Source organism: Dipteris shenzhenensis, chromosome 13, assembly GCF_047967505.1.
Source record: "Dipteris shenzhenensis isolate YYH24624 ecotype China chromosome 13, Dip_SZ_1.0, whole genome shotgun sequence".
NCBI classification, from domain to species: domain Eukaryota; kingdom Viridiplantae; phylum Streptophyta; class Polypodiopsida; order Gleicheniales; family Dipteridaceae; genus Dipteris; species Dipteris shenzhenensis.
Genome location: NC_141608.1, coordinates 21,360,444 through 21,379,234, shown reverse-complemented (window position 1 = coordinate 21,379,234; position 18,791 = coordinate 21,360,444). Strand labels below are relative to the sequence as shown.

At 44.9% G+C, this 18,791-nt stretch overlaps 1 protein-coding gene across 1 annotated transcript; it reads right to left on the bottom strand.

Moving 5' to 3' along the window:
* Nucleotides 1–524: 524 nt before the first annotated feature.
* Nucleotides 525–1,451, bottom strand: LOC147895160 (uncharacterized). Its single transcript, XM_087384311.1, has 2 exons — nt 992–1,451; nt 525–876 (listed from the first exon to the last, which is right to left on the bottom strand). The coding sequence occupies exons 1-2, from the start codon at nt 1,416–1,418 to the stop codon at nt 593–595; spliced, it is 711 nt and encodes a 236-aa protein (XP_087240437.1). The 5' UTR covers nt 1,419–1,451; the 3' UTR covers nt 525–592.
* Between the last annotated feature and the right edge of the window lie 17,340 nt (nt 1,452–18,791).

The window sequence follows — 18,791 nt, the reverse complement described above, 5'->3', positions numbered from 1 at the left end:
TATCTACATATGATGCTTATATCAATGCTTATATAAAGAATGGACAAAAAAATGTGGCCCCATGCCTTTCAGAGTAGGTGAGAAGCCTCCTTGGGGCTAGAAAAAGACTAAACCTTTTGCATATTTGGCCAACATCTTACATCAAATTCCAATTGAAGTGTAGTAGAAGATGAAGAGAGGAGGAAGGAGGCGAGGCTGCGAAGGAGAGCAGGAAGGCAGGCTGGTGGAGATGAGTGACAGCCAGCACATAGGGAGGGAGGCTGTAGAGATGAAGAAGTGAAGCCTAGTCTAGATAAGTCTAATAAAAGAGAAGACTAGTCGAAAGGGGAGACGCTTTACCATATTGACATTTAATCTCACATTAACCATACTAACTTGGCTTAATTTGTCATGCGGGGGTGGGGCTAATTGATGAACCTAAGGTTATCCCATGCGAATCGATTAGTGTCTATTTGGCACCTATTCGCTTAAGGTAATGGCGTCTCACCCATGCGGCCTCCACTAGCTATGTATTAGATGGGCACATTCATACTAGTGAGATTACATGGGCACATTACACAAAGATAAGCCACAAAAGATAAGCGGCCGCTAGTCAGATGAACGGTACTCTAAGATCAACAATGCCGCTGCTGCATCCGTTCGGCTTTTGGTAGCTGCCTGAAAGTGTGATCAAGTTTTTGCTTCTGAATAACCAATCTCCGCTGTTCCGAGTGTCGCGCGCCTCGCGAATGCTGTATGGATAGACATTCCCATAAATGGCATCGGACAGAGCATCGTCAAAATATAACTGCGTCGTGTCGTTGTACGTGACGCTGCCTTTCTTTGCGTACAGACGAACCCTCAGATGTAGATGAACGGCACGCCCTCTATACCAACCTGCAAAAGACGGCACAGGATTATTGATTCAAGGCAAAGACTCGCTTCCTAGGCTGGGTGGCGTACAACGTAAAAACCAATCCAAGGTTGAAGCTTTGAGAGCGGAGTAGCGTACCAGGATAGACGGTGTAGAACTTCGCGTAGCCAGTTTCGTTGGTGATCTGATAGCCTCGCAGCCACTTCTTGCCGTTAGTTTGCAGAGCTCTCACGTCGCTGTAGAGACCGTCATATCGACAGTGCCAGAGATCTACCCGTGCATTCGAGATGGGAACACACCCACCGTCGCTAGTAACATTTGCTTCCACGACCCTCAAGGTGAGGTTGAGGGGTACGCCGTAGGACACGCTATCTCGCAGATGGGCGGTATGTATATCATCCTCATACCAGTAGGGGCCGGGGATCTGTTCGAAGACAGTGGTGCAATTGGCAGCAGAAACGTAGAAGAAACGGGGGGAGAGTGATGCGGGGGTGCAGAAGAACAAGAGGAGGGAGAAGAATTGAAGCAGGAAAGAAGGCAGGAGTTGCATCTTCATCGTGTTCATGATTCCCGGACGGGATATAGAGATGAAAGTTCATGAATTTATGGCTTTGGAAACATAGATGTTCGTCTACATATATTTGATACTCCATCGTGTTCACATCTGAAAGTTCATCACTTCATGGCCTTAACGTTATTGAAAACATAGACATCGATGTACGTCTATATCTATTTAATACTCGCAGTCACGAGGGAAAAGCTGATGCCTGTATGTATTTAGCACTGGCTCTGCAACGTGTGTTTCTCAGGTGCTCTCTTAAAAAGTTGTACCCTCCCTTGATAACAAAAATCTATTATGGTTTGAGTAGTTGAGCGAACCTCTTAAATGCTAGAAAGCGTCCCTGCCACAATGAGCAGATTAAACACGGAGAGCCTCGAAGGTTCTCGCTCGCGGCCATGTACAGTTGGGAAGAAAATTGTGGATCTTTGTCTCAAAACTTGGCGGACAATTGTAACGAACTGCCATGGGTAGGTTTTTTAAAAATAAAATAAAAATATAATATGGCTATATGCCAAACTTAACTACTTGAGCCACCACGAGACACCCAACAGTTAAGAGCCCGCTCCCCAACTGCATGATGTGGGTTTGATTATGCTGTCTATAGATGATTTAGTGGTATCGATGGCTAACGCTCCAACTGATTTCTCCTTCCCCACACCGCCAGGCAAACCGCGGCTCTCACATGTCGCCAGGGTGGAGGACATGTCCTCAGTCTCCCCCAACAAAGCTGCCCTCCATTTATGCATAACATTAAACTGGGCCATTAGACCTGCTTGCCTGATCGCCTTCTGGACCTTGGACCACAAGATAAGCCCAAAATAGATGCTTGGGCTAATTTACACAATGGGCAAGGCGGGTTCACATTAATCCACCTGGCAATCCTCCCTCTCATTGGTAGGGACAACAACAGAATCTTCCATAGCAGAAAGCGTTGCCAGATTTCTTTGAATTTATCCTGTCACCATCTCCCTCTACGCCTTAGCTTGCAAAAAAACAAACACCTTTAGTCAACCATACTAGCATAATCCATAGCAGTGGATGTATTCAAAATGTTTTCGAAAATGTGTCTGGATTTGATGAAACCTGTCTGCTCTCTGTCCACAACAGAACAACAAATCTCTCTTATTCTTAAGGCCAGGGACTTGGTAATTATCTTATAGGAAAGATTGAGCATGGTTATGGGATGCCAATCCCCAATAGCTAATCTAGCCTGTATCTTGGGAATAATTTAACCAGGCCAGCATTGGACGCCTCAGAGAGAAAGATAGCCCTCGTAACTACATCCCACTTTAACTCTGGATCTGCTACACCTGTTGAAGCCTCCTTCCAAGTCCTGCAAATCATCTGACAGAAGCCTCTGCTCTTTAGCAACCTATTATCAAACTTAAAAGGGCGATCCATAGACCTCCCATAGTAGTATTTGGTTAGGAGAAACATTTCCTTCTTCCCATTTCACTATGCCGAAATCCTCCTGGGGGACCCTCAAGAGTCCGTTTGAATGGACAGTCCTTAGGTGCAGTGTTTTGTGGAACATATGGATTCAAAGATACTCTAGTCTATTTAAACGTGAATATGTTGATGCTGGTTTCTCTGTACTAACTTGGTGGTTGAACGCAGGCCCACGTTGAAAACTTGGAGAAGGTGGATTTACTTGTTCAACAAGTGCATAATTGCTTGCAAAAAGATGCTTCTTTAATTAAGATGGTAGCAGAAATGTGGCAGATGGTTGCGCAAGCTCTCGATAGGAACTAGAGTGCTTGTCCAGCTGGGCTCTTGATGAATACTTCTCTCTTTTGCTATCTTGTTGAGGTTCACATGAGTCACGTTGTCAGAAATGATGCAGAAGATTGATGTTCAATTGCATGCAACCTTTTTTAGAGATGTTGTTCATGTCGACAGTAAAACGTAGTTTTTCTTTTTTTCAGAGAAAGACAAATTCCTATTCTTTGAATTGTAAGCAAATCTATTGTCATTCCACTTCGAGCGAACGACGAGGAGATGTATTTCAGAAATGTATAAATAATAAATCAAAACGAAATTGAGCCAGAAGCATGCAACTGTGACAGGAAAAATCCAAACCCAAAGCTGCATTGCATGTACGATAAAAGTTCCAGCACCATTTGCAACTTCATTGGATCCCTTTTTTCGAAGGCACAAATGTTTATTTTTTGGGTCAAATTATGTTCCTACGCTTTAGGAAATAGTACTTCCGCGCTCTGGCCGGATGGCCCTCGAGCGTGTTGTAACCTAATGGACCTACTGTGTTGTGGCTCCTTATGTAGTACTGCTCTAAAGTTCGTGCTTTGTCTACGGTGTCTGTTGTTTCCAAAACTTTGATTTCGAAATTTTCTTCGAAGGGCTTGTAATATTGCAAGTCCTCTTTCATTTTCGCCGGTGGTTTTTTATTGTGCTGTTTGATCCTCCGCGGCAGGTCCGTCGTGCTCCCTATGTACTTTCTGTTGTTGGGCTTGCACGTGATGCACTAGACGACGAGGCTCGCGCGATTCCCTTGCGCGGGCGCTTCAGTGGAGGCTCCTCCTTCATCTCGAGGCTCGCGTCTTTCAATGTCGTACTTGCGTAAACATTGACAATTACGTTAGTCATCGAGGTTTTCAGTCTTTTTTTTTTCGTTTGACGTCCATAATAGAATGCATTTATTTACTTGCCCTGGTTTTTCTTTGTTGCCGTGAAAGGATCGTTTCCAATACCGAAGCGCTCCTCGTATAAGTCCCTGTCGAAAATATACGTAAGCTTCTCCATTGTCGTCACCGAGTGCATCGCGTCGTGCGTCCCTCCAAATTGTTCCATGAATTGTTCGAGTATAGCCGTTGCTTGATCGCGCGTCGTGTCCCTCAGCAACTCCAAGGATACGTTGTACCCGTAATGCAGCAGCTCGCACGCATACGCTGTGATCCCTTTCGTCTTCGTGTCTAGTAGCTTCTGCCCCTCCAAACTTTCCATCATCCTATCGGTCTCATCGAACTCAATGTCAAGCTCGACAAGGATCTCTTTGAGGAGTCCTGCAGGAGAAGTGCAATCCAGGATGAGTATGTTGTTCTTGCAACTCGTTAATTCTGTTTCTCAACTGTTGCGGTTTTTTTTAATTTTCGGAAGCATTACGCACCATTTGCGAATCTCAAGCCTCCCGGCTCTCTTTTAGCTGGCAAACGCTTATTGCAGTTGTCAATGAAGTCGCGTAGTTCCGCATACGTGTTGAAGCCGTTGATGTAAGCTCCCGAACGTTCTCCTGCATTGTTTGCTAGCCGGAATTGCTTTGTGGTTAGGAGAACCTCCTCTTTGCTGGTGGAGGTTTTGTTGCCTTTGCGTTGCTTTTGTATAGCGCAAATAGCTGCTTGCAGGCACGACTTATTACACCGTCTTTTCAAATGAGCCGTCTTTTTAAATCTTCAAGAAAAAAAGATTCTTTCATGCTGGTGGAATTTACCTTGTCTGCATCCATGTCTTATGCTGCAATGTCCCGAGCTTTATGATTCTCTGCACCTGTTCTCGACAACAGACAAGATATTAAAACCATTTTCCTTGCACGCATGTTTGACGCAACATATTCATGACTTGCCTCTGCCTTTTTCAATCTCTGGTAGTGAATACCTTTATGCGCGTGGTTGTGTTGTCGGCTGTGAGAACTCTCGTGGAATTGGTCTGAATATGTCTGGATGTGGGTAATGTAGTATGCGCAGCCTCGTTCTCTCAGTCACTCTGGACAACATCACGTATGCCAGGCCAGGGGCAAACACTCCTCGGAATATGAGCAGCGCTTTGTTGGATATGGTTGCGCCTTGGGATTTGTGTCCCGTGATAGCGTATGCTAGGGTCAGTGGAAATGTGGACTTGTGGAACCATTTTCCATTTATTGCCTTTCGCTGATGCTTCGAGCGTCGTAATGTGAGCACGGCCGCTGTTGTGTCCACGACGACAGTGATACCGTTGATTTCCCCCCTGCTAGTTGCATTGATGCTCTTGATTTTGCACATTGCTCCATTTGTGGCACCTATTGTGAGGTCCATGTTTTCCGTTATCATTGCCTTCGCCCCCACGCAAATTTTTCCTATCTCGTTGAAACTTTTGTCCTCCAACCATTCTTTGAGAGCTGGTTCGCTCGCGGCGTTACTGTGTATTTGAACATGCACAATCGTCTCGGGAGTGTTGAATTTCTCCACAAGCTCATCATTGAAGGTAGCGACATCGACTCTGTGTGTGCAAATGATGGTTGTTTCGGCATCGATGAAGTGGCATGCACCTTCCTTGTCGACAATGCACTGCCCCAAACAGTCGGAAATCTCATCAGTTGTGGGCGTCCTGAGTCTTATGGTATGCAAGAATGCCAGGAACGGCATGTCTCGTGCATGTCGCACCGAGAATTGCATGTGGTACATTTTCGCTGCAGGCCAGTGCGCGGAGGACATGATGTGGCATGGCTCGCAGAGATCCTCGCGGTGTTTGCAGACTGGCTGTCACCAAAAATTATCAGCATTTTGTGTCTGAATGGCTCATGCAATGTGCCATTAGTGACATTGACGATTTGTCTTACCACGAGAACGAAAGTCATCCTTGTTAGCATGGACATCTCGTCAATGATGATCGCGTTGGCTTCCTTGATTGCGAGGTGTCGCTCATCCGTCTCATGGATGTTTAGTGGGTATTGACTGCTGCGCACAGGGATCTTGAATTGGTAGTGTACAGTGGTTACAATCCCGCTCAGCCGCGTCGCAGCCGCCCCTGTTGATGCACAGAGTATTGCCGTTTTGTTTTGCGCTACCAGATGCGAAACATAGTACCGTATCAAGAAGCTTTTGCCGCTACCTGGTGTTCCATAGACAACGTGTAGCCCCGAGCTTGTTGAAGCCAGGCTTTCAAAGACTCTTTGTTGTTCTACTGTCAATGCGGCATTGGCGACGGTGCGAAACTCGGCCATTTTTTGCAACATCCTCGTGCGTGTTGGCCCTTCGACGGTTTGTTGGTCGATGTTAGGCGCTTCCATCGGGCAGTCTCGGATGATCGCAACCTTTTGCAATATCATATTGATCAACTGGTCCGTGTGGTCAGTCGCTAGCAAGTTCCTTTGCGTGTATTCGGTCACATACATCTCGAGGTCCTCGTTGCTCAATATGAGGCCGCGCATTTGGCATTCGACAAAGTAGGATCCAGCTGTGTTGGCAGGTGATATGAGCTCCGTTTCATTCCTGAAGCTGAGTTTTCGCAAGAGCACGTTGTAGAAGTACCCCTCTGGTTGAAGTCCAGGGTGGTAGTCAGTGAATCTGACTACTCGCTCACATTTTGCGATCCTGTTGCCGAAGAGGTCAAGACCGACCGTTCCACGTTGCGTTTCCTTGGGCTTTCGTATCACATATTGCCTATGGTAATCGTAGAACGTGCTCTCCTCGATGACGCTCGGTCTCCCGCAGTATATGTCGACCGGGTGCAGGGTGACGTTGTTGTTTCGCGAGACGATGCGTTGTCTTAGAGATGGTGGCGAGGAGTCGACATGTTGGAGAGGTTGGTTTTGATAGGAGGCTCGCGGCGATGAGTTTCAGCTTTACTTCGTCGAGATGTTGCAACCCCAAACGTGAGGCGTCTTCTGAACGGATGTTCAGTTTGCCCATTGGTTCAGATTTCATCGCGTACTTGAGGAGGTAGTGAGAGATTGAAGAGTTTGTCACCCGCTGTATGTTCATGTGCGCACCCCACAACAGTAACACGGAAGGGTGGTAGGGGACGACGTTTCGGTGCTCATGTCCCGGCCGGTAATACAACCAACATTGCGTCAGAGGGTCGAGGATGGGTTCATATTCTGGCTGTGTTGCCAAAGGGAAGCCGTGCTTGCAACTGTGGTGTGACGGTCCGACGTAGCACGCTTTCCTGCATACGTGCAATTGCTTCTTGAGAACTAGTTCTCGCAGCCTTGTGTTTCGAGGATCCAGGGCCTCGTCCCTGGGGACGTAAGCTGCAATCTCATTTGCAATTCGCTGACGGTCATCATGGTGGACCCACAATATGACATGGGCGTGTAGGGAGCCCCTGTTTTGTATCTCATAACGAACGACATGGTGTTGTATTCGGCCAAGCAGACCGTCGGATGAAAGCAAATGCTTGCGCATGAACATGTGGAAGCGTGCGTGGAAAAGTGCCACGCATTCAACAGGACAGTCCTTCCAAGTGAATTGCGCATTATAATGCGTTGCGATGCTCTCGATCACATTAATTTCTTGCCACCGTGTATCGGTGACCTCGTCTGTAGTGAATGTCAGAAAGAAATCTGGGAGGCCCCAAGCATCGACCATCGTTATGAGGTCCTTCAGTTGCCGTCGATGCCACGATGGGGACCCCGGCATTGTTGATGGCATGCTGTAGCGAAGCACGTGTCTCATTGCGTCTTCATCGGTCGTGGCAGGGTTGGCTTTCCTATATTGGTCGATGTCTCATTGCAAGCATGTAGAGTTGCTTGAATTGGCAATCATCACTGCCTGTTTTAACTGGAACATGATCAACAGGTACGGCTTGTAGAGCGTGTAGATAGAGAATAAGGTGCATATTCTCATTTTCACATAGTTGCTGAACTGTATGCAGCCATCATAGTAGCCCCGTCCGAAAGGGAACAGGAATGGGAACACTGCTGACTCCATGGTTATGTCAACGCACGCACTGCCAACTGCTACTACTCCATCGACGTGGAATGAAGCGACCCTCTCTGAAAGCATTTCTGTACCCCGTAGCTGTATGGAGGCAAACTCATGCTTGTCCCTTGCATCAAAGGCGCGACGGTTCGCGGGGTCCACCATGTTTTGCAAAAGCAGGAGCTCAGGCTGAGATTTCGCTATTGACATTAACTCGAAGGGAGCTGTCTCATCGTGTAGTTCCAAGATACCTGCAATGGTTTGAGGACTCAAGATGCACATACCCATCTTGATGTCCGCACGCTCTGCTAAAGAATTGTACTTGCGCAATATTGGATTGTTCTCGATGTTATATGCGAGCACACCTGACAGCTCGTTCGTCACGATTTCTTGAGCCGAGCTTAGTGGGACGTTTCGCCAAGATATCAGAGGATTGTCTAGAAGTGACCTTCGATCGAGTGTGCCACGAGCAATCGCATTTGCAGTCGTGGTAACTGAAATGGATACATCTATGATGCTTAGCAGTTGCGTGTGGAGGTGGTTTGTTTTAAGCAACTGCCGAGAGTACTGTGGCATCAACCGCACAATGTATCTGCTCCGCTGGGCATCTCGTGTGCAGCTTTGGCATTTCCAGTAAGTCACTTGCATGCCCATATTCTCGCAGGCATCCAAAAGTATCATGTTTCCGAGTGTGGCGCTGTGGCTTGAGATCCCTATGCCTTGCGAAGAAACGATCCTTTGGTTTGCAGACAGTAGCGTGGTTATGCCACAGACACCGCAGATTTGAAGGCTAGAGAAAATAGCTGCGCAATTACTAACCCATTGCTTGTATCTATCTGCGATGGTCAACCACGATGACGTAGCTGGCCTCAAGGACATCTTTCTTGATGTTATATCAAGTTGAATAGCTCGACCTCTGGCTGCTCTGAGCGTTGACGAATGGTCATGTTCGAAGGAGTTTCCGGTGGTCATTTCTACATCGTGACATGAATCGATGTCTTATGTTCGGGTTTAAACATCTACAGGGATTAATAATAAAAAACATCCAAAACTTTGCTATAATTTCACTCACATGGTTTTGTCTAAACACAATAGGAAAACCAAAATGGACTGAACATCTATCTTTAGAAGGTGAAAGAATTGATAAAATAACTTGAATCAAGCAAATACATTTTGTTGTGCGTACCTTTAGGAGAAGACACTCGTTTGGAGGCTGCAAACATCTCGAAAACAGAAGTGTTGCAGACATGATTAGTATGTTGGTCGAACCAAGCAAATGTAATGTTTCCTTGCGGAAACAGAATGTGGAAGAAGTGTGCGTGCTCAAGATGAGGAGTAAAAAAAAAAAAACCATACGTAATGTATGGTGGAGAGCTAGCACATGTCTCTCCAAAAATTATATATCATAGGGGAACGTGCCATCCCCCCGTTTCGAATAGTCACCTCCAGTGTTGGAGGTGTAGCGCATTAATGCGGACCAGAGCAATAGACGGTGCAGAAACATTTGAGAATTGAAATGACCGTACATTCTACTTACGTGGAGTGTCCTTTGTGACATCCACAGCTCGACGAGAAGTCGCCTATTTCTTTGCTGGAATGTTGGAATTTGAAAAACAAATATGATTAGTCAATATGCATTCCTCGTGTTTTGCATGAACCAGTTTAAATTAAGGAAAGTTTACATTTTCGGCTTTATTGTTGTGGGAATTAGATCAAGAGACGCACTGTTGAAACAATGAATAGCTGTCATCCACAACATTAGGAACAAGAAGAGGTTGGAATGTCCTTAGTTCGTTAGGAATTCCTTTAGGCAGAAGGATAATTTTGGCAAAGGCATGTTTGCTTATACGATCCGCGCAATCTAAAGATGACGTGCTTTTGAAGCATGCTCTTGCATACTGCAATGAATGCATAGAATCCGTGGTTCCCTTGTGCACAATCCTAGCTCCGTTGTGCACTTCGAGTAAGTTTAGAACGTTGCATTTGTCTTGGGCAACATGTTAAATTTTTTGCCATGGACAGCTTTCAAACCTTTGGGATGGGTGGCTGGTCTAGGTGCCGAATGCTCTATCTGCCCCGGAGTGTGAAGCCTTCATAAGATATGCAGAAGCACTTGGGTTTTCACATCAGGGTAGCCTGGGTCCTGCAAGGGGGGAAGCCTTTAGAGACAACGATAGAATCTCAGTGCAGGATGCCATTCTGGCAGAGAACTTATGGAGGTCAGGCTTATCTGAATTATTTAGCGACATCAAAGTGCGAGGCAAAACTGCAGTCGGACTAAATTCCAACATAAGGTTCTACAGGTCAGTCAGTTCAATGCTTGAAAGCTATTGACTGCTTTTGTGATTTATCCTCACTCTTTTAATCCAGGATTTCTGACTCCCGACTATGTGACACCAGATACAACGAAGGCCAAAGGTTTGGTCCACATATAGATGAAAGTGTTGACCTTACGGCCTTGGCGCTACTACTGCGAGCGGTCCGAGTTCCCTCGACCCCCACATCAGTATGGAATGAACTAGTTGATTGCTCCGTTCCCTTCTCGGCGATGTATCCAGAAATAGATTACTGCGCCCAAGGGTCCCCCGTAGCGTAGGGGGGAGGGGTTGGCCATTTCCAGGGCGTTGCATCACAGAGACATAAGTATTCGAAACCAGAGGCTTTTTTTCCAGGCTCTATATCGGCAATGCAGGATTTGGAATTCGGAAAAGAAATGTTCATGACTTGGTGAACGAATAAATTGCTGAATCGCTTGAAGTCTAAGCAAGAATTTGGAAAGTCAAGCTCCAACAAGGCAGATGGCTCGTGCCGTAAGGTGTTGGGTTAAGTCCCACAACGATCCCCAGGAACGGGTTCGATGTACAACTGCATATCCTACCTGCTGCATGGAATTGAAAGAAGTTCGTGATAGCAGAAGATCAACTCACCAAAGTTTCTTGAAAGAGATCGCAGATCGCTGCGTAGCTGAGCATGCGCTTAGCAGATTGTCGCGTTCGAGAAACCTTAAGCTAAAGTCTTGGTTACTTGGCACCAGTTTCAAGTCCTACTACTTCACTTCTCTCACGGAAAAGAAGACTTTGTTTAGTTTGAAATAGGGACAAGCGGTATGTTTCACCTATATTTAAAGGTGCAGTTGGCTTTTTACTTGGCTTTCAAAGCTTGGCTTTTTACGCAGATGGCTTTTCAAAAGCTTTCAAAGCAAAGCTTTTGGGCTTTCAGAATTTAAATCTAAGGGTGTATATTGTGCCATGTGGAAGCACAGGATTTCAGAATTTGAAAAAACGTTCTAGTGCCGGCCAAGTAATGAAGAACCAAAAAAGCGACCCCTTCAGATCTAGCCCCCCTGAAACAACCCCCCAGATTAATCCCTCCCCTCAAAGACTGCCCATCCTTGGAGCACCAGATTTGAGTGTGGTCTCTTACAAACCATCTAGGGAGAGACATGACGTGAGACATCCCAAATCACTATCTCAAGATCTCATACACAAAAACAATTCGAACTAAAGAGAAAAGAGTATCTTTATTTAAAGGAAATAATTTACAAGAAAATAGTTTTCGAAGGAAGAAACTTCCGCCCAACCACCCCAAGCCCTACCTCTAGTATCTCAATCTTAGTCAAAGGAAGGTATCAAAAATCACAATCTCAATCTCTTCCTCGAGCTTCAGTTCAGAAGTGGAAATTTGGACCTCCCAGAAATCCTCCATGAAATGCACACGAGGAGTTATGGTAAAAATATTTGCATTTTTGGAATCCCCTTTTGTCCTCAGAAACTATCTTTTTTGAAGTGTGGACCTACTTTTTCCCAAAACAGCCCCCTGCTCCAAAAATGGAGCATAGTTGTGAATTTGCATGTTCTCTTTTTAAAAAAAATTTAACATTGAAAAATCAGCCTTATTCAAGGCCCATATCCCCCAAACGGTGCAGAATCTAGAAACGATTAACATGATAACTTTGAACCATCTTGCGATTCCCTACAACTTTGGTCTTCATCAATCTCTATCAAAACCTGCCATCTTGGGCCTCAAATCTGCAATTGAAAAATCTTGCATGTAAATCCACGCAAAAGGAATAGTCAAAATTGCTTTTTCCTTATCTTCTGCTATTATTTCTTCATTCAAATGGTTGAATCACAAAATTTTCAAAGCATCAAACTTGTAGTGGGCTGAGAGGTATACAACTCTCTCATATAGACTTTTCCCAAAATATATCATCCCCCCAACATATTGCTCTTTCAAAAATTGTGACTCAGTGTTTGATGGAAAAATATCCAAACAAAAATAATAGATTACAGTGAGTTGGAGCCTCACAAAACGATTTCCCCCCTTCCTAGCCCCTCATTACAAAGTGCATACCCCCTCTTTCAAAGTATCGCCACCTCGCAAGCCAACAACTTCCTCAAGCCTTGCAGCACTAGTTGCCTCCCAGGTGGGAAAATCCATTTGGTCATTTACAAGAGGCTGGTCCATCATTGACTGCTCCCGGTGTAGACCATATATACAAATTTGAAATAGATGCAAAAGAATGACAAGCTAGATTGAGTTCCCTCATCAGACCCTTCAGCATACTCTCCAACAAGACCTCTAATAGCTCTAGCCCAGAAGGCCCACATCCCTCCTTGACACCCCTCCTATACTTGCAATACTGAAGGTTTCATTTTCCTCACCAACACTCTCAACAGTTGCATCTGGTTGGCCTCTTCCCAAGAAAGAAGGGAACAAAACCTAGCAGATTCAATGGTTGACCCCCTTGTTGTTAGTGTTGTCGACCATCCTAGACTTTGTTTCAAAGAGGAAATAGAGTGACTTCGACCATGGTGGAGTTTTGGTTTTGAAGATATCTATTGAAGTCAATCTCATGCTATGTATCTCCCCTATTTTGAGCCTAAAGGAGCAGAGAAAAATAATGTAAAAACATATTTTTAAGATAATATAAAACACTCTCTTTTCCTGGAAAATAAAGATGAAAATATAGAGAAAGAATATACATGCACCTTATGCAATATATTTGATTTGCTTACAACTTTTGCACTAGGGATACTAGTAGATAGTTGCAAGACCTATTGATGACCCTAACACCATCAAAGAACAAGAATTAAATATTTCAATCATTGTTGTTAACATATAGATCTATCATTCAATCAATCTCACAAAATCTAGAAAATAATAAATTAACCTTTAGCATAGAAATATTTTCAATAATAAACCAACTTATAGCATAGAGTTTTTTTGAATACTCCTTCAACTTTTATAGAAACAAAGTAGAACTGATTGAGCTCCTATGCCATCATTGCCTCCTCATTCATCTCCTTTTGCCTTAGCCCCCCCCCACCCTCTTCTCCTCACTCATTCATCCTTCTACCTCTTCTCCTTCTTGCTAGCAACCTCCTCTAGTTCCCCCTTCCACTGTTTGTGCCTCACCTTGGGCCGTGTAGTAGTAGCCTTAGCCCACACACCTAAGACAGGGTGCCAAGGGCACCCTTGGTTCCCTCTTCTTTTTACATCAACCTCCTTGCCAGCCCATGCTAGCAGGAGGGAGCACCATTTGAAACTAGAGGATGAGACTTTCTTTGACCTTCCAGAGGATCCTCAAGGGACACAGGCCTAGGGTACACATTTATCTTACTAGTAGTAGGATGCAAGATCCCACGAGGCTCTAATATCTGCTACCCCCTATCAAACCTCTTCGTCCTTCTAGGACAAAAGTCTAGAGAATACAATCACCTGTGTAGTAGAGTAGCAGTAGAGCTTCTATAACTCCAATGGCTGATACACCTCTCGTTCTCCCTCCCCTCCCTACCACTCCCCCCCACCTCCCCCTCTCCTTTGTAGCCCCCTTCCCCCCTTCCTCCTTGTTTTTCTCATGCTATTACTTCTATTGTCACTTCCACCCCCCCTCCTTGCTCTTCTGCAATCTTTCCCACTCCCCCTTCTATTCAGTAGCCTCAATCCACCTCATCATCTTCCTCCATTCTAGCTCTTCATTTGGGCTTGAGTTGGCTTCGTAGCCCATGGTCAATGTGGAAGTAGGGCTTCTCTCATGCCCCCCTCTCCTAGGCTGAGGATCCCCCTCAGCAGACCAGCTCCCCCTAAGACACAACCTCTTCAACTACATCACGGATGTGTGGCTCCTCCTTCCAACTATTAGGCCTAAGATCTCGCCTTGCATAGCTCTTGAAGAGGGAGTTCTAGATGTTTGGGACCTTAGAACTACTTGGAAGTTTTTGATGTGTATCTTGTCATTCTAGAGATGACATAGTGATTAGAGAGCCCCACAAAGGGGGTTCCATCAAGATGGTTGGCTTTTATACCTGACCATAATGGGGCCTTCACCTCACCTATACCAACAAGGAGCAATGGACCCCGTCTTTTTTTGATCAAGATGAGTGAGCAAGTGCACCGCATGATGCAGTAGTGGATGGGCTGACAGGGGCTCACCCATGATGACTCATCTATTTGCTAGATTGACTTCTTAGCGTTGAGGCCAGGAGAGGGCCTGGCACTTGTAGAGATCTACCTACCACTAGAGGTGGAGATCATGCATTTGACCTATTGGGAGGTTTGGGGTGATTGTTTCTTTCATGATGTAGTGGGCATGGAATAGGCATTGAGCCAATCATGCCCTTGGCGCATCAATGTACAGATACAAACTACTCCCCTTCCAAGCCCTGCCCATGTCATAGAAGTTTGAGACCATGGTGTAGGCTCCCACTCATCCTTGCTCACTCTTTCCTCCTCCCCATGAGTTGGTCTTGGTTAGTTGAAATGTGCATGGACTTCATAATCATGCATGTAGTCAGTCTCAACATTTGTTAATTTGATAAGAGTTGCAGAGGGTAGCAGTAGGACAAGCAGTGGATTTCCTTTTGGTACATGAGCACATGTTTTGTAGTAGCATACAGAGGGTAGCAGTAGGACAAGCAGTGGATTTCCTTTTGGTACATGAGCACATGTTTTGTAGTAGCATACAGAGGGTAGCAGTAGGACAAGCAGTGGATTTCCTTTTGGTACATGAGCACATGTTTTGTAGTAGCATACATCAGTAAATCACCCACCACCTAATTTTGGGGAGAGACCCTTTCCATAGGAAAAAAAGGTAGGGTCCTAGCAATTCCTAATAGACATGGTAAAACTCTGCGGGTAAGCTATCTTCTTCAAGGGTTTTTCCTTTAGCTATGTCTTTAACTACCTCCAATTCTTCTAGAGACAAGTCTTTGTTGTGTCACAAAGGCTCCTCGCCCACCAATTTCTTTTGTGGATCTAACTTCAGGCTTCCCCAGTATATCCTCAAAGTGATTTGACACAACCCTAAAAAGTTCCTTTTTATCCCTGACTACCTCCTCTCCACAAGAAGAGCCTCAATGCTCTCTTGAGCGTGTTTCTTTGAACTTGTCCTTGATTACTCTATCTTCTCTACCAACCCACCAGTCTTTGATATAGATTCGGGCCTATTGAGCTTCAATTCACGCTTCAAGTCTTAGCTGATTTCTAAATTCTTTCAGTTTTGCCTATCGTCCATGGATGAATCTTTTTCTAAATCTTGGATCCTTTCCTCAAGGCTTTTCTTCCTGTTGGTTTGTACTCTATTTGCTCTTTTAGTTATAGCTTTTAGAAATATTTTGATTCTATCAATAACCTTTATCCATTTATCTATATGGTCGGTTTTTCCCCCAAAAGCTAAGTGCTAAAATTTGGTTATCTTTTCTTTGACATAGGGGAGCTTGAAGTAAAAAGGGTTTGCTTTGAACCAAGATTTGGCTTGTTTACCCACACCCCTATAGAACTGGTTTGTGGTCAAAAAATGGAAGGGAAGAAAAGCTATGCAACTACTAAGCAAAGTCTCATCCAAGAAACTTTTAGATAGATAAAAAATGTCAATCATGGCCCTCTTGTGGCAGTCACCATATTGGTTATTGCCCCATGTGAAAGAGGTTTCCACTGAGACATCAACAAGCTCACCTTGTTCCTTACATTCCTCTCAGAGTCTTTACTATATTCCTTTGATAATGCTGCCATGCCATTCTTGTTGCAAAATCCACCATGTTAAGATCCTCCATCAGAAGTGTCCTCCCGCTAACCTAACTTCCATCCCCGAGGAGTGTCCTTCCTCGAGCTGAGTTAAGAGCATAGATGGGGAAAATGTCACAATTCGATTCCCATGTTGAAACTCAAAGCCAATACCACTTGCACCTAGCATGGGGATGGGGCAACCTACAAAATCTCCTACATTATGTACAACTCCCAGAGTAGCTCCTCCTCTACCCCCTACATGGTCAATTATGAACCATATTTGTTTATTGTCCACCTATTTTAACTGCCATCTTAGTTTGTCACCTGCCAGCTTTACCTCTTGGAGAGCCAAGAAATCAGGTCAAGTTTCCAAGCTTCTGAGCCATCTCTTTAGATTTACTAGTTTTAGATCATTTGTGAGTCCTTTCACATTCACATTAAGAAAGGAAATTTTGTCTTTGAAATTAGCTTGCATCTTTACAGAGTATTTTGAATTTCTTTCTTACATTTAATAGGACTTTGCATGGGTGAGATAGCAAAGCCCCTTGAAAGTCTTCTTTTTTCTCTCGTCTTCTACATAGTAGACTATTTCCTTTGCTTTGGGGCTACCTCTCTGATCTATTTATGCATGGCTGCTTGGGTCTTCTCAGCATCCGCCCTCTACTATTCTACGTCTTGCTTGGCTTTGGCACTTTGGATAAAAACGATATCTACCCTTGCCATTTTTGTTTGATAGCTCCTCTTTTAGAGCCTCGTTCCACTCCTACAGTGATGTGGCTAGTTTTTGGTCCATTCTGGCAACCTCTTCTAGGGTTTTCCCTATTGCAAGAAGACACAGACCTTCTCTACTCCAAGCTCTTATCTGAACTAGTGGATTCTTTGTTGTGCCTTTGCACGAGCCGACATGGCTTCCTTCGTGAGAGTCTCCTGATGTCTTTTGAAAATATTGTGGACCATATGAGCTCCCTAAATGAGAAATTCCATGAACCACTCCTCCATTGAAGCAGATTCAGCCAAGTGCTTGCTCCATTAGTTGCTTGTATTTGACACGGCAAGCCGTATGCAGGGTTGGCACAATGCCCCAAGGCTTCTTGCAATTCAATCCAGTTGGTGGAGGAGGGTGCTGGTGATTTTGTCTCAGTAGAGCCTTGCTTTCGAAAGAGAACAACAGCAAGGATAGTTGCTTTGAAAGGTTTGGGAACTGCAGCTATTGCTGAATACTGGGGTCATCGAAGTCTATGAAGATGTCATTGTATAGTTGGTTGGCTCATACTACTCTAGCTTGTATTGCTATTGTTGTTTCTTCTCTTGGGTCAGCTCCAGTTTCTTCTCTAGTACTCAAATGGTTGTAAGAGAGGGGATGACCACTTGTGTTATCTTGAGTGACACCGTTAAGTCCTTGTGTACTACTATGGTAGCCTCTTTCCAATGCATGTTCAACCCATATGGATGCATCCCTAGATTCTTCTTGTTTCCTTTGGTATTGTCAGTGGTCAAGAGAGCTAGAGCTGATACTAGCTAGGCATGTCTCGTGAAGTGCAATGTGGTACTCCATAATGATATGTTGGCCAGTTGGGCTTGATGAGATGTTTGATGATAGGTGCTGAATTGAAGTGGCTCAAGGAGGTGGAGTAGCAAGTGGGCTATGAGCACATTGTGGTGGTCGGACATCTCCACTTTGGTCAAGCATTAGAGCATGCAGGCATTCTTTACAAAGGCCTTATCTTTAATGTCATCAACTCCTTTGTGAACGATGACAATCCACCAATGGCGCCAACCTATGCTCTAGGTTTCATACCTTCACAAAGGGCTTTGTCATCATGGGGAATCCAAAAACTTCCCTGATGGCATTAAGACTTAGCTAGAAATGGTGGGTGATGCCATGGCCATTCACACAAGCCATGTGGAGGGGAAAGGGGCTACACAAAATGGTCCATTATATTGGCTCTAAGAACTGGGAAAAGACACAACAATGGTAGTCAAAGGGGGTTTTACAAGCCAAGGACGATGTGCATCAGCAAGAGGTAGTGGATCCATCTCCTAATCCAGCCCTCAAAAGCACATTCGGGAACTAGAGAAGGTGGCAAAAAAGGAATTAGAAGGGTGTCAAGTGAAGGGGATCAGGGACAGCAAAGGGCAACAAGAAGGAGAGGAGAGCACATAATGTGGGGGTGTCAAGAGACACCAAAGAATAGGTATGCATAGTATATATAGTGGAAGCATAGTATACTATGTACACGGGATTGGCCTTTACCCCAACAACCTCCCACTTAAAGGCGATGTGCCTAAGGGGAGTGAGAGTATGTACAACAATGTACAATAATAGAAGAAGGTCACCTATCCAATACCCATGAGGTCTCGGCAGTGTGCAAACCTTGCTGAAGCTAGACTCTTCGTAAGAAGATCTGCAGGATTGTCGTCCGTATAAATCTTGACAAGCTGGATGAGCTTATTACCAAGTACCTGCCGTATGAAATGGTACTTGATATCAATGTGCTTTTTCTTGGCATGGAATACTAGATTCCGGGCCAACATGATAGCACTGTGGCTATCGCAGTGTAGCACTGGAATCTCCTGTAACATACCTAACTCTGCCAAGAGACGAGAAAGCCATATGGCCTCCTTTGCGGCCTCCATGGCTGCCACATACTCTGCCTCAGTGGTAGAAAGGGTAACACAACCCTATAGATGAGAGACCCATGAAATTGTACCACCTGCGAATGTGAACAAGTAGCTT